Genomic DNA, 26,736 nt, shown 5'->3' with positions numbered 1-26,736 from the left:
ATAATGTATACCATCTAGCAATGGATGGGAAAACAAGTACATTTCTTTTACATTAACTGTTGTGAGCAGAACAAACAAGTAAGCAATTTCCATGAGGTGGTTATATCCCACTAAAGAAACATTGGAATGTTTCCTTTTGAAATGTATCCAGATAGTAGACATACATGTTTTAAATCATTTTATTTTTATTTAAAATAATATTTCCAAAAAGATCTCATGGTCATCAATACATGTTTCATGATTATATCCTAAATCACACTAGAACATAAATACCAACAAAGCAATAAATCACATTGTTTTTGGTCTATTTCAGCTGAAAAAGCTATCCATGCATAGCAATGTAACAATTCATAGATTACCACTAAAGTAAAGGGTACTACAAGTATTAAGCATTTCTGCCATGATATTGTGATTAATTCAGCCAAAGATATTTTCACATTGAGATGTCATGAATTCATACACGTTTGTCACACAGCATCTAAGAAATGTTCTGGCATTTGTTACCAATTCAGTAAACAGCAGCCCATTCCTGACATCTGATCTCAGATGGGACCCTATGCCATATCCGACTCTTTATAAGAATGTCTCCTTGGCCATCCTGGCTGGGGCTGATAGGAGTTGTAGTCCAAAACGTCAATGCTTCCGCTTCATCTGCCCTAATTTATGCTTCTCATGCGAGGCCATTCCATTCCACTGCACATGCAATAATATATTTTATCCATGGACTCTAGAGACTGAGCTACCTCCTCTCGCGGGTCCTGTTACAGGTCACCTGTATCCTGACTGCCAGCTTACTCTGAGCAAGCTGTTAAGAAAACAAAGCTGCCCCCCTGACCCCCCCACTCCGCCGCCCCTTCCAATCAAATTCTGCTGCGGGGGGTGGGTCGTACAATTGCCTGTTTTAAAGAGCAGCGAGGGAAGGAAACACTCTGCACATGTTCAAGGGAACTTCCCCCTAGCATCTCGCCCATTCCAGGGCCGGAGACGGGCTACTGGAGAAGCAGGCCCCAGGCTGCACCTGGGTCCTGCTACAGGTTTCATGCTTAAAACGTGGACAGCTCCGGCCGATTGCCAGTGAGCGGGGCAGGATCTGACCGCCAAAGCCTGTGTCAAGCGGCACGTAGCGCGCTCTGAAGGGGAGGCGCCCACCTTGCCTGCCGGGCGAGGAGCAAGGCAGGGAAAAGGCCGGCAGCCAGAGCAGCTGGCGCTGCCGCCGCCTCCTAATCCGATCCCCGCGAGGGCTCCCAGGGACAAGCCTCTCCCATCCGCCCCTTCCAGGCAGCCCCACCCCGGCCAGCCTCCCGCCCGCTCCGCTTCCCGGCAGGCTCCGAGGAACTGGCTAGGCCGTAGCCCTGCCTCTTGGCCGGCTCTCCCTCGCCGCTCATTGGCTCTCGCCTCGCCGGGGGGGCCGCGACGCTCGGGCGCCGTGACAAGCCAAGGAAGGGGCCGGCCTCGGGAAGCAGCCCAGCGCCGCCGTGTCACAGCCGCCGGGCGACAGCGTTGCAGCCGCCACCGCCACTGCCGCCGCTCGGAGGAACAAGTGAGTTTCCTCTCGCAGGAATCGCGACCCAGCCCGGCCCTCCCCTCGCGGGGCGGGGACGCCTCCCGGCTCCATCCTCCGCTCTGCCTCGGGGCTCCCGGCGCCAGGATCGCCCTCGCCTTCTCCCTCGCTATGCAGCCTCTCCCTTTCTCCCTCCACAGCCTGCGGATTACTCATCACTCGTTCCCATCTCTCTCTCTCTCCTCCCCACCCCATGCCGCCCACTCCGCGCGCGCTTTCCCTTCCTCCTCCTCCTCCTCCATCCGTTTTTATGAGTCACTCCGGGGTTTTGGGTGGGGGCCCATCCGCGTCACGAGCTCATGCACGCGCTGGCGGGTGACTCCCTGCGCGCACCGCGTGCCCAGGGGGCTGCTGAGCATCACGCCGGGATCTGGGGAGTTGGCTGGGAGGGCGGCAGGCAGAGGATGCGAGCGACAGGTAGCGGCACATAGCGGGATACGCAGAGCAGCCCTCTCCAATCCACCTTCAACTCCCCGGGTTCTGTGGCGGGATAGCCTTGAAAGACGGGAGTCTTTCTTTCTTTCTTTCTTTCTTTCTTTCTTTCTTTCTTTCTTTCTTTCTTTCTCCCTTGGCCTCAAGGTCCCAGGGTGGGTAACAACATTAAAGCACAATTGAGAACAACTAACAACCGGGAAAATAAGGTGAGCCCTGAAATTAGATGCCCCAGGTGTCAAAGTCAGAGGCAAGCATCCTGTGGCATCCTGTCAACATCCTGTGGCAGCTGTATGATGAAGGTACTGGATGCATCTCTGTGGGAAGAGGGCTCCACAGCTTAGGGGCTGCCATGGAGAATGGCCTCTCTTGGGGCACCAGCACCCCAGACTCTGAGGGTGGAGAAGTACCAAGAGAGCGCCCCCCTCCGCCTGCCAATCTCAGCACCCAGGAAGGTCTGTGGGGCTTCTTTCATCTGTGAGCTTCTTCACATGCCTCCTGTTGGATGGCCCACTTTTTGTTTCATTTTCTCGCATTTAATAGCCCACCTTTTTCTCCTAGGAGCTCCAGGTGCATGGTTCTCCCTCCTCTCATTTAGTCCCCTCAACCTCCCTGTGATTTAGGTTAGGCGGAGAGGAAATGAATGGCCCAAGGCCACCCGGTGAGTTTCATGGACCAAAGGGGATTTAAACTCTGGTTTCCCAGGTCCCAGTTGGGCATTCTAACCACTATACCACACTGGCTCCCAAGAGGACTGCAGAGAGAGAGACTGAAGACTTCCCGGTTTTCTTTATTTTGGGGTCTCCCATTTGCTCAGACATGCACCTCTTCTCTTACAGGGCTTTCTTTCTGGCCAGATAATATATTTTATTTTTAAAACACCAGCTTTACTTCAGAGGCTTCTATCTAGTTTGAAACATCACAACTTCATATAAGCAAATGGGTCATCACTTAGGACCATAGAATTGTAGAGTTGGAAGGGACCCCAAGGGGCATCTAGTCCAACCCCCCGCAGTGCAGGAATCTTAACTAAAGAATCCCTGACAGATGACTGACCAAGTTCTGCATGGACGGAGTGATGTGTGTGTAGAAATCCTTACTTTTTGCATGGCTGGCTTGTCGCCTACTATACCCATGCCAGGACAAACTGATCCATAAAGCATGCTGTGATTTCAGCAGACCATTGTAGGACCATTGCTGGTTGTGGCATCTCCTCCCATTTTTAACCTGGCCATGTCCTATTTCTTTTATTTATTAATTTTCTTACATCTATAGTCAGTAGTGGCTGGTGAGCACTCTTCAGGAAACGACTTGGCGCATGGCTGCAGGAGCATCAGATTGACTCTGCTGTCATGTGCCACACAAAGCTTCCCCATGCCACTTCACTGGCCCATGCTGTATGTAGCTCACCTTGGTTCCACGTGGTCTACATGTGGTTCCTGGTGGTCAAACATCCAGGCACTGACAAGATCTGTTCCTGTTTAGCTGCCGCAAGGCAGTGGCCTCATGTGTCTTCAGGCCATATCCTGGGTTCTAGGGAAAAAGTGCTGGCATATACTTTGTGTACTCTTGGCTGTGTGCTATAGTGCCAAACTGAATGCTTGGTAGGTTATAGACACACCAAGTATAGACACACTCATAGTATTAATGTGGATACAGTCTTAAGTAACTACTCAAGTCGAGGATTTCAGACTTGACTATTCCTCCTAACCCAGGAATTGTGTTGATCATCCACTGTTAGTACAAGCTAAATTGACAGAAGGTCTGAGGGAGAACCCAGTGGTGTGGTTTGCTTCTTGGAAATTAAAGTAATTTGCTGCATTTTAACATAGAACTGCCTTCTGCAGCTCTTTGGCCTCTTGGTAGACCAGCAGCAAGTACAGAAATAAAAAATGCTTGTGAAGCTTTTCGGGTTAAAAAGGAAAGGGGAGGTGACCTCTTGATACCTTGCTGGTCTCCAGATGAAATTGACTTGTTCATGCCATTTTCACCCACTAATGAGAATAGAATTCAAATCCCTGAAATTTTATTAGGTTCAATCTGTATCTCTGCATGTTCTTTGTATGCAGTCTCTGCAGGAAAGCTTCAGAGTATTTGTTCTAATAATACTGCAGATAAAGTCTTTATCGGCTTTTTATTTTTGAATATTGCTGTTGTGCCTCACAGGGTTTCCATCCAAAAGGATTATTCCTTCCAGAGAGAATTTGTGAATATTGGAGGCTGACATTTTTCTTTGACGCAAGGAGTATGATGTTTATTATTTTAATCATTGCCTGGGTAACAGTAGGGGCATGACAAATGGGATTTAAAGGGCAATCAACATTTCCAGTCGTGAATCTTGATGTGAGCCTTAGTGTTGATGTAACCCCTATAAGCTCAGCTTCAAGTGCTAGAAAATAAGCAACTTAACATGTATATTGATTTACCTGTTTTTATTGTACTGGCTCAATTTTGCTTAGGCACATATTCTGCTGCGTAGAAGGCTCAAGGGCTAGGAATCTCTCTAATGGGATGCTAAGAACCCTCTTGCGCTTAACAGTCAGGATCCCCTATGTATGTAAGGAGGAACTCAGGAGCAAAGCACCAGCATATCAGCAACTTGGGGAATGGTGGAGATGTGAGAAGATCACATCATCCTTGTATGCGAGTAAAAGCGAAAGTCGTGCTTTCAGGTGGTACGAAAGTGACCTTGTACATATCTGATAACTTCCCCAGTTTTGCTTGTTCCTGCTTTGTTGGAGAGCATTGTGCGCGAGTTCTAATGGTCTTTGAAAAACAAACTTTCAGCACATAAGCTTGGGCCCTAAGATAAGATAACTTAATCAAGTTCATGGGAGGAATTCTTCCTGTCCCTTCCTCCCATTTGCAGCCACTCGCTTCCCTGAATGGAGAATGGAGAGAGACATTTGTATGGGTAGAAGCCTCTGACTTTGGCATGGATGGAATTTAGCCTGCTGTATAAAGATAAAGAGTCACATCCATTGCTCTGACTGCTTTTGCCTCCGGCCCCACCTACCACTGGCAATGTGGACCCAACCCTTCTGCTTAGCCTCACTGTGACATGAGTTGAGTTTGCTCTCCCTCCTTTGTGTCCTTGCAGAAGATGTCTGGGGAACTGTCCTTGCGCATCGACACCAAGGAGCCACGATGGGACCAGAGCAGCTTCACAGGGAGAGCAAAACACTTCTTCACGGTGACAGATCCTCGCAACCTTCTGCTCTCTAGCAAAACTCTGGAAGAGGCCCGGAGGGTGATTGAGGATTACAGGTTCTCTTGTTAGTCTGGGGATTGCTTTGGTCCTTAGAGAATGACAAGGAAGGCAGTGCCAGGAGTGAGGGGGTGAGGTTGTGGGGAATCCTGATGTTGTGCTATCTAGAGGCTTTTAAAGCACTTGGTGTTAGCTGTCCTCTAATTTCTGGAATTCGTAGATTCTTCTTAGCACTCTGGAGTGGCTTGTTGACTTTCAATATAGTGGCTCTGGGAAAGCAAAAGCAGGGAGAACGAACTCCTAGGAAGAGGGATGCACTTTTAGAAGGAATGGAAAGATGAAGCTTAGAGAATAAGTTTATTTACAGGCCACTTTCCCAAAGGATGCTCCAAGTGGCTCACAAGAAAAGCAAACAAATCAATTTATAGGTGCAACGAAGACATAAATATATAATAAATGCAGTCTTTTATGTTCCCATTAGCAAACAAACATATTAGTATTAACGATTCCCTCATTAGTATTAATGTCTCCTCCAGTGACTACTGGCCATTGGTGACAGAGCATTAGCATAGTCCCAAACCATTTCCCTGTCTACACATCCTATTCCAAACCCAATATTTTGAATTAATCAGAACATTCAAAGGAACCCATCCAAGACTACCCACAGGGCAACTGGTCCATTTGAAGGGTCTCCTTGCATTTCACAGTGTACATGAATAGAGAGGAGTGTTGAGGGGTACCTCTGGTCATTGCTAATACAGCTATTCTTACCTCCCAAACTGACCCCGCCTCTTCCTAGTACAGTGCGTTGATACTTCCTGCCCCAGCAACCTCCACAGCAAATCTTCTCATTTCCCTAAACTGCCTCCAATCTTCTTTCCTTTTCTTGATTGTTTCAGGAAAGGGAAGGTGTCGCCAGGATTGACTGAGGACCAACTATGGCGGGCAAAATACATCTACGACTCGGCTTTCCACCCGGACACTGGCGAGAAGATGATCCTGATTGGGCGAATGTCGGCCCAGGTGCCCATGAACATGACCATCACTGGCTGCATGCTCACTTTCTACAGGTACGTGCACAACTTCTAAGGTCCTATTGGTGGCCACGCGAACTGCAGCGTGACAACAGCCTTACATTTGATGTAATGCAGCAATTTAGAGGGCTAATTTGAAGCAGTCTGCTGTGATAGGAGTTTAACACTGTTCCCCTCTCTCCCCTGCCTCAGTGCTCAAGTTGCTCTTAGCTGCAGGGAAAAAAGACAAATACTATATGGGCAAGTACCTCTGAGGGAAATGCCAGCTTTGGGGCAGGAAGAGGGAGCAATCTAACATTGTGGCTGGGGGCAAGAATTAACCCCACTTTCCCCCATGCCACGGACCTTACCTAGGGTTGCCATATTTCAAAAAGTGAAAATCTGGACAAAAAGGTTGTTGAGCTTTCTATTTTTTAAGGAAAATCGACACTGCCAACAAGGGTTGCCATACACCTGGATTTTCCCAGACATTTTAGCAATTTCTGCCTAGACAGACTGCAATATCCTGGCTATGTCTGGGAAATTCTGGACGTATAGCAACCCTACCTCACCCAAATTGCACCCTAAGATCAGCTAGTTAATGAAATAAAAAAAGCTAGTTTTAATGAAATAAAAAAGAGATCTGTTCATGGATTTTCTGTGTTGGATGTAGTTTGGCCCTAAATCTGAAGGAGAAAGGAAGTGCTGTGTATGTGGTGGAACAGTGGCATTGAAACTGCATGCGTACCTCATTGAGTGCTTTTGTGTGTATGTATGGAGGAGGGGCTATGAGAAGCACACACCAAATCAGTACATAGAGCTCGTTCGCTACTTCTTTGAGAATTAGCCTAACATCCTGGTTTTTGTCATGTTTATGGGAGCCCTGACTTTTCTCTTTCCTTGCAGAACAACCCCTGCTGTTCTGTTCTGGCAATGGGTGAACCAGTCATTCAACGCCATTGTGAACTACACTAACCGGAGTGGAGATGCTCCCATAACCGTCAGGTAAGAAGACGCTGAGTACTGCCCAAGAGCCCTGGAAACGAATGCAGACATATTTGTGGGAAATTTGCCATGGGATTGCCTGATACCACTATAGGAGCTGCCTCTACAGGGTAGCTTTTCAGGACCCATACCTGCCAAGGAAGCAGATCATCAGGCCCCAAAAATTCTGCTCCCTCATCCCAGATGGCTATAGGTGTGGACTCGGATTATTCCACATTTGTTCAGGAGCTCCTTCCTAATTACATTTCAAGTGGAAGCCATGACAAAACATTGCACTGTTGAGTAATCCTATTCAGGGTGCCAGCCAATTTTTAGGATACTCCATCCTCCTTCCCACCTGTTTCTCTGCCCCCCCCCCCACAACAGTCAGCATTCTATTGCTAGTGAGCATGCTCAGTCCTCACTGGGCTGTGTTTGGGGTCCTTCCCTTCGGTTCATAGTTTCCCTTAAGTTTTCTTTCAAACTTCTGAGAAACTTGAGACTCCCCCAAGTCTGCTGGTACCTCCCTCTTGTGCGTGAATGGGTGCCATTTTTTGGTGGGTGGGGATCCACACTGGGAGAATGAGTTCACTCTTAGCCTTTTCCCATTGCAAATCCCAGGAAAACCCATGGGAGCTATTTCTTCAAAGTGGTGTGCCTAGGAAGCAGTGGTAGCCCCATTTGTGGGGTCAAGAGGAGAGGATTGCAGGGGCTGGGCTTTCCAGGAGTCATGGAGGGAAAGCTTGAAGTCAAAAGCAAGGTAGACCATGGTGGAGACCTCCTGTGCAGAAACGGGTAGGGAATGAGGCAAGAAGGAACACTGGCAGTGCTAGGAAAGGTGGTGAAGATGTGTGACTGCTTAGTCTTGGTGGGGATTTTTAATAGTGGGAAATAGGAATGTTCCTGCATGTCCCACACATTGAATACTTTTCCCAGGGGAAGCATTAGGGCTGGGACTAGACAGGAGGAGGTTGAGAGTATCTTAGCCTCACCTGGTTGCCTTCTTCCTTTACAGCCAGCTGGGCACTGCCTACGTCAGTGCTACCACGGGAGCTGTGGTCACAGCACTGGGCCTCAAGTCCCTCACCAAGGTAAGGCACCCGCCGGCTGTGTCTGCTCTGGCACAGCAAGGAGGATATGCCTGTTCTTTGAGATTAGGTTGTCACACTTCGGTGTTACAAACAAGATCTTGCATAGGACAAGTGACTCTCTTTCCTTATTTGCTTATCAGCATTCCCTGGCCACTGAGCATGCTCAGCACTCACTGAGATGTTTGGAAAGGTTTTCTTCCCGTGGTGTGTGTGTGTGTGTACTTCTGCAAATCTTTGGTTCCTCTTCCTGTTTTCTCTTGTGCATTGGTCAGACCTGTGCAAGGGGGGTGGGCAGCTGGGTACACTTTCCCTGGGCCAATTCATCCTGTTGTTAATTCAAACTGTAACACATGTCTCCTCTCTCCTTCTCTTCCCCTTTCAACTCTTCCACCTCGGTAGCACCTTCCACCCATCATTGGACGCTATGTGCCTTTTGCAGCTGTGGCAGCGGCTAACTGTATCAACATACCATTAATGAGGCAGAGGTAAGATAGGGCTGTGTGATGGGGAGAGGCTAGGAACTTAGGAGGATGCCTTGCAATATAGCACAGTATTGGGACATCTGGCTCAGTATTGTCTACACTGATTGGCAGGGTCTCTCCTGGGTTTGAAGCAGGGGAGCTTCCTATCCCTTCCTAGAGACACCAGCAACCTTTTGCCCCAGCAAAGCATGTCCTCTGACACTGAAACATAGCCCACCCTCCTGGAAAGGGGAAACCAAAGTCCAGGTCTTGGCCATTTCTTGCTAGTAGCATATTCTAAATTGCTGCACCCCTGGGCATCTTTTCTCAGTCTTTTGACTTTGAAAGTATGAGGTGTTCACAGCTATGATAATATGCAGAATCCACAATAACTGGCACCAGGCTAACAGCATAGCAGAGGGCTTTGCCATTATAGATCTATGAAGGGGGGGGGACTTGGAGCATAGTAAAAAGTAATACCAGATTGCGTAAGGGGAACCACCACCCCCAGAATGAAGAGAGAAGCTTTCTAGCTATTTAGAAAGCAACGTCTACATTTCTGTGATAAGTTTGTTACTGTAGTTGAGAATATAGTTCCTTTTATTTCTTTGTATCCCATCTTTTCCTACTTGGTAATTCAAGGCGATATACAAAGGTCTCCCATCCAGGCACCGACCGGACCGAGACCTGCTTAGCTTTATGAAGATTGCTGCATCATGTGCCAGAGCCAGGTTAGAGAACTAGGGTTTTGAAGTAGGTGGAAGATGTTGGAGAGGAGGCAACATAATGAAGAGTAGAGAAAAAGTGTAATGAAGAGTGGAGCCACGGGTCAATCTCCTGATGTGCCTTGTCCTCATGTCTGAACAGTGTCTGCTGTTGTGCTGTTTATGTGGTTTTGGTTCATGGGGAGTGGTCAGTTGGAATAATGTGGTGGAGCTACTCCACATCGTTCCATGGTCCTATACCACATTGTTCCAGACTATCCTTCTTTGGAGATCCAGCAGGACAGACGTGGTCCTGTGCTGGCTGGTGGGTGGAATTTTGGAGTTGATGCCTAGTTTAATACTTGTGTTCCCAGTCTAGAAAGAAAGGAAGCACAGGCAACTAGGACTCAGAAGAATTGCTGCATTTCTGGCAGCAAGAGAAAGGAGAGGCTGAAAATGACAATAAAGGGTTGTATTATTTTTTCTCCCTTAACCATTTTTACAGGGAGCTAAAGCTTGGTATCCCCATTACAGACGAGAATGGAAATCGGTTGGGTGAGTCAAAGGCAGCCGCTCAGCAAGCCATTGCACAAGTGGTGGTGTCTCGAATTGGCATGGCTGCACCTGCCATGGGTAAGTAGCTGCTGCATTGGCCCTTGGCTAGAGCAGAAGCAAATATATGAAGTTCCAACTTCGCCAATAAGGGATGATGCGGTTTTTTATGGGTGGAAATGTGAATGATTTTGATTTGCTGGCTTCTCTCAATTTTTTTGGTAAGATTCAAATATGAAATATTATAAACTGAGGAGTGTTTCTTTTTAACTATTAATTAATTTGGATGCTTGATGTGCATTGATGTGCTCAGTGACAGAGCACATGTTTGCATGTAGCAGGGCCCAGGTTAAAACTTTGGCACTTTTAATTTAAAAGGGCCCTGAGATCTGCCGTTGGAGGGCAGTACAGTGGTGTAGCCTGGGGGGTGCCAGGGGGACCATTGTCCCAGGCGCACAATTGGGGAGGCGCGAACAAGGCACCCTTCCCCCGCAGAGATCCGGCGCATGCAGGGGCTAGACAGCACAGAGGGTGAAGAGCACCCTTCGTGCCCTGTGCCCCCTATTTGAGCTTTCACAGATTGCCTGGAGAATATTTGAGATCAAAATTAAGCATTTTGAAGATCCCATTAATTTTAGTTCTGCTTTTGGTGCATACATGCTGTGCTATTTTGTTATTATCTCCTGAAAGGTTCTACCAAGGTAGAAATCCTGTTTAAGTTGTTGGCATTGGGATGTTAGTTTCCGAGTATCCTCAATGGATTCCAGGAAGTCCTAGAGAAATAAAACAACAACAACCCTAAACCCGATTCAAAATGTGCAGGAGACATTTGGCTGGTTGGGTGTGTCTTTAATATTCTCCTTCCTCATTTTCCTTATAGCCATCCCTCCTGTGATCATGAACGCACTAGAGAAGAGAGCATTTTTGAAGGTAGGTCCTTTTGGATCTTAGTTCAGCTCCCAGGCCTCCATTCCTAGAGGCTGAGAAGGATGTGGTTGCTTTCTTGATATGAGCCATATTTGTGTATGTGTGTTCAGCTTTCCTTCTCAACCCTCATGAAACAGAGTGCTAGATTAGATAGGGCTTTGGGTTGATCCAGCAGGGCTCTTCTTACGCTGGTCAGGAAGGGGAGTTTAATTTCTTAGAAGGTGTATTGACTGCCATCTTGGAAATGCTAGGGTCAATTGTTGACAATTACAAAAAAATATTCAAAGCTTCTTAAGCAGGGGTGGCTAACCCTTGGCTCTCTAGATGTTGCCATCATCCCTGACCATTGACCATGCTAGCTGAGACTGTGTTGTAGTTTAGCACTATCTGGAGTGCCACATAGGGCTTTCCCCAAGAAACGTATGAGTGCTCCTGCTGGGTAAATGGCTGCACCTCTGTAGGCAACAAGCGACAACGGCTGCTTTGGAAACGGATGTAGATACTGAACATGAACCAATGCCTTGTGTTTCCTTCCAGCGGTACCCTTGGATGAATGCTCCTCTGCAGGTTGGGCTGGTGGGCCTGTGGTAAGTGCGCTTCTTCCCTTGTGCAAATGGGAGTATTTTATGTCAGCAGGAGAGAGCAGGTTGCCAGAGCTCTGAGAAGAATGTCAGTGCAAACCGTGGTCACATTCACACTGTATGTTTATAAAGTGCCACGATACCACTTTAAACAGTCACGGCTTCCCCCAAAGGATTCTGGGAGCTGTAGTTTGTTTACAGTGCTGAGTTTGTTAGGGGGCCCCTATTCCCCCCCCCCGCCAAAAAAGCTACAATTTCCAGAGTTCCCTGTGAAGAGGAATTGAATATTAAATCACTCAGGGGACTGTAGCTCTGTGTGGGCAGCAGGGATCTCCTAACAACTTAACGAACCCTTAGCACCCTTAACGAGCTGCAGTTCCCAGAATACTTGAGGAAAGCCATGGCTGTTTAAATTGATACCATAGCGCTTTAAATTTATGGTGTGAATCTGACCAGTGTGGGGAAGTAGAGTGCCTATGACTGGGGAGGCTCAGGTTCAAATTCTTTCTCAGCCAGGAAACTGACTTTCTCTCAGACCAACCTGGTTGTGGAGGCTAAAATTGAGGGTAGCTGGTTGGGGCATGATGACCTAGGAGCCTTGAGCTCCTGGGATGAAAGAGAGGACAAGCATGGAATAAATAAATAATAAAGAAACACAGCTTTTGACTAGAACCAGATAGCACTTGGCTTACAGGAGCAAGTGAGGTAATCTCCTGAGAAAGTATGATTGTGGGAATCAGGCATGGGGACCCAGATTCCATGGCCCTTCTGGATTTTCTTCCCTGGCAACTGTGGCTGGACCTTTAGGCTGATCAGAATTTCTACCAGTTCCTATCAATGTATATCAGTTTGAAGGTGTTGAAATTTATGAGTGGCAACCTGTTCCATTCTGAATATTTCAACTTTTGTGGGTTGCTCGCCCCCAAGCCCCATTGAAATGACAATAACTTTTTTTAAATTATATTTTTATTGGTTTACAAATACAAAAAACAAAATTGTACATTTCAGCTTCTTAATTACATCTTAATTCCATTTTTGACTTCCCTCAATTTGTCTGAGCTTCCTTCATTTTACCACTTTTAACACATTCCTAGCCCTTGTTATTAAAACTATTAGATTCAATTCATTATTTTTACTTATTGTTACATTTTCACATCACAGAGCTTCTTTAAAACTTACAAACGTAATCTGGTTATCACTTAGTTTTTGCAAATATTGAATAAACTCCCAATCTTCTGTAAATCTTTGATCTCGTCAATTCCGGATCCTTCCTGTCATTCTGTCCAATTCCGCATAGTCCATCATTTTAGTTCTCCATTCTTCTATCGTAGGCAGCTCCTCTTGCTTCCATTTCTGAGCCATCAATATTCTTGCTGCTGTCACTGCATATAAAAACAACTTCTTCTTTTTCTTATTTATCTCATTCCCTGTAATGCCTAGTAAAAATGCTTCTGGTTTCTTAGTAAATGTATATTTCAACATTTTCTTCAATTCATTATAAATCATTTCCCAGAAGCATTTTACCTTCTTACACTCCCACCACATATGAAAGAAAGTACCTTCCTTTTCTTTACATTTCCAACATTTGTTACTTGTCTTATACATTTTTGCTAACTTTACGGGGGTTATATACCATCGATACATCATTTCCATAACATTTTCTTTTAAAGCAGTACATGCAGTGAATCTTAAACCATCTTTCCAGAGTCTTTCCCAATCCTCCATTTGTATGTTATGTCCTATATCTTTGGCCCAATCAATCATCACTGATTTTACTTCCTCATCCTTCGTATACCATTCCAGCAATATTTTATACATTTTTGCTAAGATCTTATAATCATTGTTTAATATGGCTGTCTGAAAATTGGATTCTTTATCAGCAAAACCCCTTTGGTTTAAATCTTTTCTAAACATCTCATTAACTTGAAAGTAATGCAGCCAATCATTCACATAATTCTTAACTTCTTCAAATGGTCTCATTTTCCATTTTCCTTCACTTTTACATATTAATTTCTCATATGTTACCCAACCCCCTGTCATATTGACTTTCTTCACACTCATCGCTTCCAGCGGTGATAACCAATATGGGGTTTTTTGTTCCAACAGATTTTTATATCTTTCCCATACTTCAATCAAGGACCCTCTTATAATATGATTTTCAAATCTTTATGAACCCGTTTCTTGTCATACCACAAATACGCATGCCACCCAAATCTGTTATCAAAACCTTCTAAATCTAACACATCCGTATCTTCTAATTTCATCCATTCCTTTAACCAACAGAGGCAAGATGCTTCGTAGTATAATTTCAAGTCTGGCAGGGCGAAGCCTCCTCTTTCTTTTGCATCTGTTAATATCTTAAATTTTATCCTCGGCTTCTTACCCTGCCAGATATACCTTGAAATTTCTCTTTGCCAATTTTTAAAAATTGCTGCCCCCTTGATTACTGGAACTGTTTGGAATAAAAATAACATCTTCGGTAGCACATTCATTTTTATCGTCGTAATTCTTCCCCAAAAAGACAATTTCATTCTTCCCCATACCTCCAGGTCCCTTTTAATCTTATTCCATGTTGGAACATAATTATTCTGAAACAAGTCAATACTTCTGGGGGTTAACCAAACCCCTAGGTATTTAACTTTCTTAACCACTTCAATCTCAGTTTGCTGCTGTAGTCTATTGAGTATCTCTTGATCTATATTTTTAGTAATTGCTTTAGTTTTTTTCTTATTCAACATAAATCCTGCCAATTGACCATACCTATCAATTTCTTTCAATACTTCTGGTACTGTACACATAGGATCCTCCAGGGTTAATACCAAATCGTCTGCAAAGGCTTTGACCTTATATTCTTTTCTGCCCACCTTTACCCCTTTAATTTGATCATTGCTCCTAATTGCCCTTAGAAACACTTCTAAGACTGCGATGAACAACAATGGTGATAAAGGGCATCCTTGTCTTGTGCCCTTGGTTATCTTTATATTCTCCATCGTCACATTATTAACTATCAATTTAGCTCTTTGGTCCATATATATAGCCTTGATACCATTTAGAAACATTTGACCTACTTCCATCATGTCAAGGTTTTTTAACATAAATTCCCAAGAAATATTATCAAAAGCCTTCTCTGCGTCAACAAATAATAACATAGCTTGTTTGTCATTTTTAGCATTCAGGTATTCCATTATGTTAATTATGTTTCTAATATTATCTTTCATTTGTCTGCCTGGCAGAAAACCCGCCTGGTCTTTATGTATTAACTCCTTCAAAACTTTCTTCAGCCTGTTTGCTAATATGTTTGCAAACAGTTTATAATCATTGTTCAAAAGCGAAATCGGTCTAAAATTTTTAACTTGACTTAAATCAGAGTCTTTCTTGGGGATTAAAGTAATGTAGGCTTCTTTCCAAGTCTCTGGTATTTCTCTGTTTGATAGAATGTTATTCATAACTTCTTTCAAAGGCACCAGTAGGATGTCCCTTAATTCTTTGTAATATCTTGCACTAAGTCCATCTGGTCCCGACGTCTTTCCAATTTTTATATCCTTTATTGCGTTTCTAATCTCCTCAAATTCAATCTTCTCATTTAGGTTATCTCTTTCTTTTGTCGGAATCTTCTGCACCCCTTTCTCTATTAAGTATCCTCTATTTTTTTATATTGACCTTATATTTCCACTTGTATAAATGTCGATAAAAGTCCACAAATCCTTTTCTTATACCTTTCGGATCATCAATCTCTTTGTCTTCCACGATTATTCTATGTATGGTATTTTGTTCTTTCCTTTTTTTTATCTGCCAAGCAAGCAATTTTCCCGATTTGTTTGCAAATTCGAAATTCTTTTGTCTCATTCTTTTGATATTACATTCCACTTCCTTATTAATTATCATTGCAAATTGTGCTTGTAGCACTTTGATGTTGAGTTTAATATTTTTGTCACCGGGGCTCGTAACCAATTTCTTCTCGTTCTCCATTATTTGCTTTAAGATTTCTTTTTTCCCTTTTTCTCTTAGTTTGTTCTTAATTGAGTTCTGTTGAATGAAGAATCCTCTCATCACTGCCTTACTAGCATCCCAGACTGTAGTTATTTTTGTTCCTTGATTCATATTATTTAAGAAATAGTCCTTCAAATACCTTTGTGCTTCTTCTGCAATTTTTTGATCATCAAAAAGATTTTCATTTAGTCTCCACCGGAAGGATTTTTCTTCATATCCTTTCGGTATACATTTTATTGGATTGTGATCCGACAAAACCATTGGTTGAATTTCGATCTTTAAAATTCTTGTTGAAAGCTCATTCATTATCCAAATCTGATCGATTCTTGACATTGATTGGTTTGCCTCTGACTGATAAGTAAATTGCTTTTCTAAAGGGTGTTTCAGTCTCCATTGAAATGACAATAACATGGTGCCCATCTTATTTTTAATGGATCAGGCAGGGTAGCTTTCATGATATAGTGCTATTCCTTTTGGAAATTTGACTAGATCCCCATTCCAGGAAAATTGTTTGGGGGCCTTTTGCCAACCTGGTGCCCTCCGGATGTTTTTGATGATCAGTTGTAGTTGGGAGCTGTAGTCCAAAACATCTGGAGAGCTCAAGGTTGGTGAAGGAGGCACAAGAGAAAAGCTTTGATTGGGACTCCATGGTGTGTTGTTTGGCACCCACAATTCTGACTGGGAGCAAGAAAGCAGCCTTTACCCCCAACACATAGAGCAACATAGAACATTGTTATTGCACACACACACACCCCGGGTTGGTGGGAGGGGGGCGAGGGTTATTTCCCCCCAGAGCGACTCTCTTGCCCGTCCTCCAAGGCAGAAGTGACTCCTCTCCTGTCTTTGTTCTTCCAGTTTGGTGTTTGCTACCCCCCTTTGCTGTGCACTCTTCCCCCAGAAAAGGTAAGCATGCCATTGCATGTTATGTTCTATGAGAGTGGATCCTGGGGTACATTTGGGGTCCAGCCACCCAGGGGTTTCGTGGCACATACCCATCAACTGTCTGGGACATCCCATTTTTTGGGGGGGCTGTGCTCTCGTGTGAGATCTTGGTGCCCCAAAATGCTCGTTTTGGGGAACTGTGCTCTCGCGCATGGGTCACATAGACCTTAATGGACCTGTTAGTCACGTTCATTAACTTCAGGCAGTCTGTTCTGAGTAGACCTAGCACTGAATGCAAGTCTCAGTGCTGAATCTGTATAATTTTGAATGGGGAGTTCCTCATAAGCTGTTTCTTTCCTTTTCTTAAATATTTTGTTGTCAAAATATTTGTCAAAGTCAACATTTTCACAACTGTTTACTTTCAATTCAAAATTCGAAAAGGTATTTATTCTTTTTCTTTTTCTGCCGGGGTGGGTGGAGGAAGAAGCGCGATTTTGAAAAACATGGCCTTTTTAATGTTTGTGCTGCTACGGTTTTCATGCCCTGCTGGTGTGCTACATTCTTGAAGCCTGATCCTGTCTTAAGCGTAGAAGCAATCCTACATTCTTTAGGAATCACAGATGTTTCCCCTTTCTGCTTGGGAGGTTTTCAAATGGGGGCAATGCCACAGTTGGGGGAAATGCCACACAGTGTGGGAAAGAGCATCCCACATTAAGTTTGAAGAAGATACCTCTGGTCACCACATTCTTGGGACCTGGTTTCTCCTTCCTCGACTGTGGTGTTCTCCAGAAGCATACATGGTGGACACACTGTAAGCATCTCTTTCCCGTAATAAACAGACTAGCCTACTGCTGATTTAAAACATGACATGGGAGGTCATAGCCCATTTTTCAGAGCATGGCTGTGCACCTCTTGAGATAGCACTGCTCTAGAACTTTGCTTTCCATTTCCTACTCTCTCCTTTGCCCTATGAACTAGAAAAACATCTTGTTTTCCTTTTTCCAGCTCAATGCGGGTGAGCCGCCTGGAACCTGAAGTCCAAGCTCTGATCAGGGAGAAAAACTCTGACATTGAGGTTGTCTACTTCAATAAAGGGCTTTGAGAGAAGCTTCCTCATGCTACCCTGGTATGGAGTAAAAAAAACAGGAAGAAGTAGAAGAACCAGGGATCCGGTGCTCCTGAGGAGGAATTTACACTTTGTAATAGTATAATCCCTTTTATATGCTGCTTTCTTATTGGCTGTCAAGTCATGGCAGGCCCTATGTGTATGATATAACCTTCCTGAATTCAGGTGAACCCTAGGGTAGATTGTAATGTGGCAGTGTGGCATTTGCAGTGATGTATGTTCATACTCTGAACAAAGCAGAAACATTCCAGTGATGACCCATTTGGGTTTCAGGAGCAAAGAAGTCCTTAAGCCTAAATCCTTACATTACACATAGTTCTACAGTGGTATGTGTACAGGTGTGTATGTATGTGCACTATAATCTTAATGATGTATTATCCTAAGAATGATAACCTTGAGAAATGTTTGGGAAGAGGAGAAATCCATGGGACACTTGAGAATCAGTTGCTACATGGAAGGCAACTTGCTGTCCTGGTTAGTTGGAGTTTCATGCATTCAGAGGTAAAGGAGATCACTCTCCCACATAAGAGCATTATGTGTTTTTGCAATACCTACATTCTTGAGATGTTTTTTCTCTAGACAACCTTTGTTTTTGCAACCAAAACATGTTTTTCCAAGAACCTCTGCATTCTCTTCCTGTTCTGATACTTTGCTGATAAGAGAAATGTACGAGAATGACAGTATGTGCAGCCTTGAAACTGCAAAACCCATGATGCAGGATGAGCGCTAGTCCAATAAGCACACTGCTTCCTACATAGGGAAGCAAGCAATTGACCATATTGAGTTCGCAGGAAACCGCTAAAATTCAAACAGGTTGGTGGATTTTCTATCAGCAATCTTCTATTCGGAGGTGAGCACATGCTTCAAAGATGAAGCAAAGATCTGGTGTTTGCATAATTATGTCATGGGAGATGGGATCATGGAAATCAGCTGATCCTAACATGCCCCTTATCTGCCCCTTGGAAACCACAGAATTTCACATAAAGTGGGAAGGGATGTGTCTATATATGTAGAGGCTTCACCCTTTATGTTCTGCTTAGCTGTTTTAGCATAACCACAGCAATATTTTGTACGGTTGCATAGCTTGCTTGAAGGCCCAGGGCGATTGATAGGGATGGCATCCAAATGGAGCATCACTTCTGCCAGCTTCATTGGATCAGGTGAGGGTTGTGACAGCAGCAACCCCATGCTCATGGGGCCTGATGGTTTCACCTCCCAGACCGAGAAAGAAATCTGTTCTGCTTACCCTTTCCACACACTCGCTACCCCAAACCTTTCATTAATACCATGGGTGGTATCCAACTAAGTGGTTCCTCTGGTGCAAGCATTTTAAGAACACAATACAAGCCTACTGAATCAAGCCAATGGCCTATTCTCATAGTTGCAGACAAATGCCAATGGGGAGCCTGCAAGCAGGACATGCGTCTAACAGCACTCTGCCCACCTGGGTTTCCCATCACCTGGTATTAAGAGGCATAACGTCTCGTGACAGTGGAGCTGGAACATACTTATTGTTGTGCAAAGGAACTTCTGCTCCCTCTCCTCTCCCTGTGTCTCCCACCCCCTGAATCTGGCCTAGGGGTTCCCAACCCTCAAGAGCGAATGGGCGGGGCCTTGGGGGCACCTGGAGAGGGAACAGCAATATGAAGAATTCTGTTGTGCAAGTAGAAATCTCACCATTTAGTTGGAGAATTCCTAACCCCACGCTCCAAATTTCTTAAGCACATACCTTGTTGCTCCAAGTGAATACTTACTTGGGTGAATTTGTAAGGTAGAAAATGGTCACACCTGCCTGAGAGCATAAATGACTCTCTTTGGTGGATGTGGCTGTGACTGAATAGTGGTACACATAAGTATCTCTTCTTTATCTGGACCTGTACTTTACCAGAACAGTTGAGACAACCACTCTGAGGTTTTGTTTCATTTTTACAATCAAGCAGTACATAAAATCTTACAAAATAAATAAAATAATAAATGACGTTCTGGCATTTGGGAAGGCCTGTCTGCACAAAAGCTCTTGGGTATCTGGTTTGATGCTTTATTTGCTAAAGCAGTATCCAATACTCACGAGTGTGCACTAACCGCAAGGTTTGTTTTGGACCCTGATTCAGCACTTTGGAAATTACTCCAGTTTGGCTCAGACAGTTTGAAGGCTGCCTCGTTCATCTTGGCACCGTATCAGAATACTGATCTGGGAAAAGCTGAAGCTTTGTGCCTCCCTATTGGCTGTCATGAGGAAATCAACAAATTATTATAGCCTCTTTCCATTTGACAGAATTGTATGCAATTTGCAAGCATAGCAAACCCTTTGGACTGGAAGAAGCCTGCCATAATTCCAGTCAAAAAGGTGCAGGTTTGTTTGCGCTAGACTTCTTCCACCCTCTCCCCACCTTGGCTTTCTTCTTAAATGGAAAGCTTGAGGAGAGATGTTGTCATTTTTTTGCAAACACACTTTCTGACTCTGAATCAACATTTGCTCCTAATAAAGAAAGTAATGTGGGCAGGAGGTTTTCTTCAGTATTACCCTGTGTTGATTATGGTACCTGCCTTGTAACCCTACAATTCCTTCTGTCTGCCATGTAGACTTAACTGGTCAGTGCTAGGATCAGATTTGTGTGTAGTGATCAGGTGCACTGAATCAGCGCATCCATAAGATGCCTTTGGGTGGATTTGACCCATAAAAATTCTCTTCGCTGATGGTCTGAAGGGATAAAATGCTCTACAGCAATGTCCATCCCTGTAGTCCATGCTGTTGCATATTCTGCACAATCTAGCATCAGATTCCATTTGCTCAGAATGTTTAGTTCAATGTCATTTTTGCCCTTGACTTCAGCAGCAGCAGCAGGGTCCATAGCACTTATTTGACCTAAGCAACACACACACACAGCTAAACTGGAACAAGTGTGTGTGATGACACATGATGTTTGGCCTGCAAAGTAGAATAAAGAACTGCCAGAACTGCCTTCTCCAAAGGTGGATGAAGGTCAGTGGCTTAATCCAGTTTTATGTACTTTTTATCCCTGGAGCAAATCATTTATTTTAATCTGAGCAGAACCGCCCGGGTTTGCATGCTTCCTTTGTTAAATGTCATCTTTGCTGGAGCCTCAGAGTTCCATCAGGGGTTACTATATATGCTCTTTATCACACTCACTTAATGAGACCTCATCTGATCCAACTCTTACAAGCTTAAAATGGTTTGAGTCAGCTTATTTTTCTTTTACTGTGTTGGGTTATGTTTGAGGCTTATTTTACCAAATGCAAAGCAATGTCTGTGCAGGAATCCTCATTGATTCCATGTTATACCTCTTGTATAGCTTTAAATAAGGCATTTGTTTCCAAATAAAGAATATAATTTCTGTCTCTTGCACATGTCTTTGCTGTTTTCTTGAACTGACAGGTAAAATGCATTGCTATGTTTCTTGCTCACATACAGCAGATTTTAATGCAGAGTTTTGTTTTAAGGAAATGTGACCAAAATTACTCCTACTGGCGATGAAGGCAAAAAGCTTCCTGCTAACTTCCAAGTGTGGGTCCCCTAATTCCCACCCACATTCTTCAAAGGTTAATCCGTTTATGATTACAGTGATTATTCCTGTTCATGGAAGGGCTATGCTGTCATTTGAGCAAAGAAATCAGTATACTCTCCAAGATGTGTCCCACATTCCAGGCCATTTTTCACTTTACAAAATTCCTACACAAAAGACAACCTGTATGTAGCGCATCATGTCGTGATTTATTCTGAGAGCACTTAAATGTTACTAAGCACTGTGCAAAGCTAATTCAAAACCACAGGGGCTTCCTTGCAGGCCTGCAGTCTTAAAGCTTTCTGATGTACCAAGCAACAAAAAGTGGGAGAGCGAATGTGATCTAGACAAGAAGGGAAAGGAAACAAAAAACCTGTGCATGTGTTAGGAGGTTGTGGGCCACTTTTGAGCTCTCACTGCGTGTATAAACAGCAAAAACTCAATGTGTGATAATCATGTATAACAATCTACATATTTCTTCCACAGCAGAGGAAGCACATGCTGAAGAATACTTAGGCTCTGATCTAGAAGTCTTTTGACTGAAGATCAAACATGGGAACTTACAATTTCTCAAAGCATGTATTTGTATCACTGAGGAATTGTGTGCTCAGGGCTTGTCACTTTCTGCAGGGATGTACAAACTTGCAGAATCCACTTTGGTGTTTTTTTACTAGAGATTCACCAACCAGAGTCTGGTGTAAAAGACATACACATGGAATGAGAGTATTCTGAGCCTTGGAATTTGTTTTGAATATCAGAATGGAATGAAGCTTGCAGTTCCTCTGCACAAAAATCCACTCCCAGTTACTGCAGTCTTCATTTCATTACAGTGGTACTTCGGGTTAAGAACTTAATTAGTTCTGGAGGTCCGTTCTTAACCTGAAACTGTTCTTACCCTGAGGTACCACTTTAGCTAATGGGGCCTCCCACCGCCGCCACCACACAATTTCTGTTCTTATCCTGAAGCAAAGTTCTTAACCCGAGGTACTATTTCTGGGTTAGCGGAGTCTGTAACATGAAGCACATGTAACCTGAAGCGTATGTAACCCGAAGTACCACTGTACTATGCATGTTTGTGTGTGTGTGTGTGTGTGTGTGTGTGTGTGAGAGAGAGAGAGAGAGAGAGAGAGAGAGAGAGTGATTTTGTTGCTGCTATTGTTAACCAATTTGGATTCGGAAATTGTTGCCATTCTACAGCAGATCACCCAGAGTTCTATTAGTTGATCCAGATCTTTCTTCCCACCTCTGATCAATAGTGACTTAACCAAAAGAACCAAGTCTCTGGCCAACACTGGACATATATTTGTGACATATGAAAAATCCACTTGCACAACATGCCCTGACGTGAGTGAGAAAAGAATTGAGCCCAAAGCCAAGGGAAGAGGGGCAGGTGCTGCCTGCAAAGGCTCTCATCCCCATCTGCTTGCCATGTGAGCCTTCTGCCCTGTTCCCTCCCGCCTCCTCCAGCTTAGCATATTGCACGGATGGATCTGGGATGAGCCATCAATCAATGGCTGATAAATAATGTAGGAGTCTGCGGTGCAATAAGACTTGTCAATTGCAAAGCTGCCCTCATAAATTAAAGATGAAAAGGTACAAGGCTCTTGCCAGAAAAATGAAGACAAATTTTTAATAGCTTGCCAAGATGCTGTGAGATGGAATGCTCAAGAAAAATGAATTACGTTTTTATTATGTGTTTTATTATGCTGTAATGAGTGGGATTAGTTGAGAAAACAATACATTTCTAATGCATCTGAGTGGAAGGAGAACCCCAGGCACACTTTTGCAGCCCTCCCCTCGCTTTGCCTCCTCATGCAGACAATCTGAGCATATCCCACGGAACTTGGAGCGAAAGGGAAATTTTCTCTGACATGGGAGCAGCCTGGGAAAAAAGTTTGGGGTGGCGGAGGATTATTTTTGATGGAATGGGGTAGTAAACTGGGTCCTAGACTACACAATTGCCATGCAGAGGTCAACAGGTAGAAAGCAGTGGCGGCAGATAGAAATAAATAAATACAGTGGCGGCAGGGGAAATAAATAAATACTTGAGGCCTGTAACCAAATACTTGACTGACTATGCGAAAGTAATATGCAACAATTCCAGACCGCCTTACATTTGAAGTTTGTTCTGTGCACACCTCACTAATGATTTTCACATTCCTCACACTCCATTCATTCCAATGAACCAGTGTTCTTCAGTTTTAGGTCCTCAGATGTTAGACTACAATTCCCATCATTCTTGACTATTGTCTAAGCTGACTGAGGATAACGGGAGTCCAACAACATCTGGCGACCCAAGATTGAAAACCACTGCTCTGGACCATTTTCTAAGCCCACTCTTTGTCTCGCCACACAGCCTTCCCATGCTCTCTGCTCCCCGCTTTTCTAGGTCACTGCAATGCCCTGCCTCCTTCCTGCAACCTTTGCATTGGTCTCTTTGCCGTCTCTTCAGTCAATGGCTGCCAGAAATCTCTGCCCACCTCACTCTCTGTAACATTAGGACAGCTCAGCCAGTCTGTGCTAGAGGTTTCATCTCCATCAACCTTCAGAAAACCCCATCAGTGTATTGAGATGAGACATACAAGTACATAACTTAACTTCCAGAACAGCTGTGTTCCTTTTGGATCCACATGGCCTCACAGAATAAATACCCCTCCTATAAAACCTGTTCACGAGCTTTGCAGAATCCCACAGAGCACACATTTGTGATTAGAGACCCTCGGCTTAATAAACTCACTTAATGCCACTTCTTAGTACAGATCTCATAATGTTCCAGGAAAGGTCAGATAAACTGAAATGTACTGAGAGAAAAACAATCTGAAGTCACTCAAGTGGGAGGCTGTTTATGTAAAACAAGGTTCAAATAAATGTGAATTGCAAACGACAGGAAACGGCATTTTACGTCATGAGTAGACTTATTACTTGATGTAGTCCACCTCCAGACTGCCACCGTTTTGTGGGAAGGATTCCACTGCATACCAGAAAGTTACCGGTAGCTTTGTACTGTTACAATGTGGATTAAAGTGCTGTGGTGTTCTGATGCAAAAAATTCCCATTTTAATGGACTTCTGGTTAGGAAAGTGATGGGAAAATACGCTAAAAACGTTATGATAAGAATTGGTTGATAGGAGGATGTATAAGCTCTCATCAAACAAACTGGGGTGAATGCTCATTGTCATATAGCCTCCCTGCAAACAAATGAGAACGAATGTTCAGTAAAGAATGGGCATCATATAATTTCTGCATACGTTTTATGCAAGCAAATCAGAATGACTGCTCTCCACATCAAATGGAGGGTGCCCTTTGCGTTCCCTCACGTGCAGCAGCACCCCCCACCCTACATGACTCCCGGCAGAGCACTCCTGGACCGCCTCCCCAAGTCATAAACCTTGAGGTTCCTGCCAAACCTCAGTTCAAAGAACCAGTAGCGACTGAGGAGGCATAGCCAGGGGAATGGACCAAGTAGAAGAGAAGAAGAGTTTGGATTTGATATCCTGCTTTATCACTACCTGAAGGAGACTCAAAGTGGCTAATGTTCTCCTTTCCCTTCCTCCCCCACAACAAACACTCTGTGAGGTGAGTGGGGCTGAGAGACTTCAGAAAAGTGTGACTAGCCCAAGGTCACCCAGCAGCTGCATGTGGAGGAGCGGAGACACGAACCCAGTTCACCAGATTACGAGTCCACTGCTGTTAACCACTACGCCACACTCCCAGCCCAAGTAAGGGTTGGGTTCGCTCTTTAAGCATAACGTCACAACTTTGGTGGTTATAGGCCTTGGGCGGAATTCTTTAGTCTATCTTCTCTAAATGGGAGGGCATGAAGCGGTGAAACACGCCCCCCCCCTGCGGTGGCAATCCCAGTGTTCCCCGTTAAAGAGTTTGTGTTGAGGGCAGTCACTGGCCATACGTTGAAAGGTTGTCAGTGCACTCCCCTGTGTTGCGGTGAAATGGGAGGCGGGCTCTCTGCTTAAACATGCGTCTTCCAGAGCCAGCCCAATCTCCAAACAGATTAGATAACCCTGATGTGCCCCAGATCCCTGGCTGGGGACTGGGAGGGATAAATGCCCAATGCCTAAGCCAAGGTCTTCCTACATCTGAAAGTTAATAAAGTTGTGGTCAATTTTACTCCCATAACACGTTGTCACAAGTCATTATTCTACCCAGGTGTCACCTAGGGTCTCCGCCTGGCCATGCAATGAATGTTCAATCAATAGGTCATCTGGAGGAGCCGCAAGAAACTACAGTAAAATTCGTCAAGACACCCCGTCCCAATATTGAAGGAATCATTATACACCTGTTGCTATAATTGTATGTATGTATGTATGTATGTATGTATAGCTTGACTCACCTAGGGAGAGGGATGGGGTAGAATTTCAGTTTGATTCTGATTTTAATGCAAACCTACCTAATTTGTACTTTTCAAAACAATATGTGCGCTAAAAAGCAGCCTATCCTTTGGAATTTGTGCAACTCTGAATTTTGTGAAGCCTAACTCCAACCAAATAATGTATATACAAATGTGTCTATGGGATTAAAAAATCATATATTAGTGAAAATGGCATATAAAATGTGTTATATTAGGGCAGATCGCTTGCAAAAGATGTGTATATCTGGCAAAATTGCATCCAAAAATGCTACATTTGAGGGAAAGGCTGAAAGATGAGGCACACTTAGCCTATAAAGGAGAAATCTAAAAATCCTCCTCTGATTCCACTTGTTTTATTACGTATTTATTTAAAGCATTTATAAGCCTCTTGATGTAGTATATATTTAAAATCCCTACATAATTGCTGCTGTGTAATTGTTCCCAGAGGCTATTCAGCCAGATTTTAACTTCTCTCAGAAATAGTATTCTGATTTTGAAGTAATTAGCAAGAAAGTAAAAGGTTTGTTACTGTCTGTCAGAGAAGTGACAAAATGAAAATAGGAAATCAAAGAGGAGGAGTATGCAGAGGGAATGGAAGGGGACCAAATGGAACTGCCTGTACATGTCTCACTGTACAAGCACGTGGAACATCTCTGGAACAAAATAAGGAACCATCTGCCCTGGTTTAAAGGCAGTGTAGGGTAGTTCCACAAACCCCAAAATATTATTTTCTCTCTGTGAGAACTCTCTCTAATCCTCCAGGAATCTCCTTGCATACAGCTAGTGCTCTACAAGGAAAAGCACACCAAACTTCCCTTTCTGCTTGCCCCACTATTCTGCCCCCAGACAAACATATTACCATTTTCCGTTTCCTCCCCTTTCTAGCCTCATTAGTGGGTTCTCTTTCTCACCTGCTGTAATCTATTACCTCCTTCTCCTTGCCTCTCCCAGGGATCCCAGCGCTTGGTTATGATTAAGCAGGCCATTAAGTGGAGAGTGTTTTTACCTTTAGGGCTGGATTGTCTGCTATCTAACTTCTCAATTAGTATTTTGGAAAACGTCAACCAAGATTAATAGTTGCATTGCTCCGGGACAGGGTAAATGAAGACTGGGAGAGGCAAGTTGCAACTGGCAGGAATGTGGTTGGCATGGAGGCGAACTCCTGCCAGGAAAGGTGAAAGATTCCAGTTTGGCAAGCTCGAATTGGTTTGGCAAGGGCCAAAGATATTGTCCGTGGATGAGAGATGAACCAGTGGGGGCAATGAACAAGCAGGGAGCAAAATGCCTGGGGATTTAAACTGCTTTATATTTGCTTAATGTGAAATGGCTGGCAT

General features: G+C 44.1%; 1 protein-coding gene across 3 annotated transcripts; it reads left to right on the top strand.

The window, feature by feature from the left end:
- Nucleotides 1–1,385: 1,385 nt before the first annotated feature.
- On the top strand, nt 1,386–20,879 carry SFXN3 (sideroflexin 3; the record flags this gene model as incomplete). Of its 3 annotated transcripts, none has more annotated exons than XM_082225205.1 (11): nt 1,386–1,540; nt 5,094–5,260; nt 6,101–6,271; nt 7,121–7,219; nt 8,214–8,289; nt 8,689–8,774; nt 9,960–10,087; nt 10,887–10,936; nt 11,471–11,520; nt 16,360–16,407; nt 17,392–20,879. In XM_082225205.1, the coding sequence occupies exons 2-11, from the start codon at nt 5,097–5,099 to the stop codon at nt 17,486–17,488; spliced, it is 969 nt and encodes a 322-aa protein (XP_082081331.1). In that variant the 5' UTR covers nt 1,386–1,540; nt 5,094–5,096. The 3 variants fall into 3 exon arrangements, with proteins under 3 accessions (XP_082081331.1, XP_082081329.1, XP_082081330.1); XM_082225204.1 differs by lacking the exon at nt 1,386–1,540 and adding an exon at nt 2,275–2,295; XM_082225203.1 differs by lacking the exons at nt 1,386–1,540; nt 16,360–16,407; nt 17,392–20,879 and adding an exon at nt 1,551–1,978 and having other exon boundaries at nt 11,471–11,524.
- Between the last annotated feature and the right edge of the window lie 5,857 nt (nt 20,880–26,736).

This window comes from Podarcis vaucheri (assembly GCF_965113315.1).
Source record: "Podarcis vaucheri genome assembly, chromosome: 5".
Taxonomy (NCBI): Eukaryota; Metazoa; Chordata; class Lepidosauria; order Squamata; family Lacertidae; genus Podarcis; species Podarcis vaucheri.
This window is presented reverse-complemented; position numbering and strand designations above follow the sequence as displayed.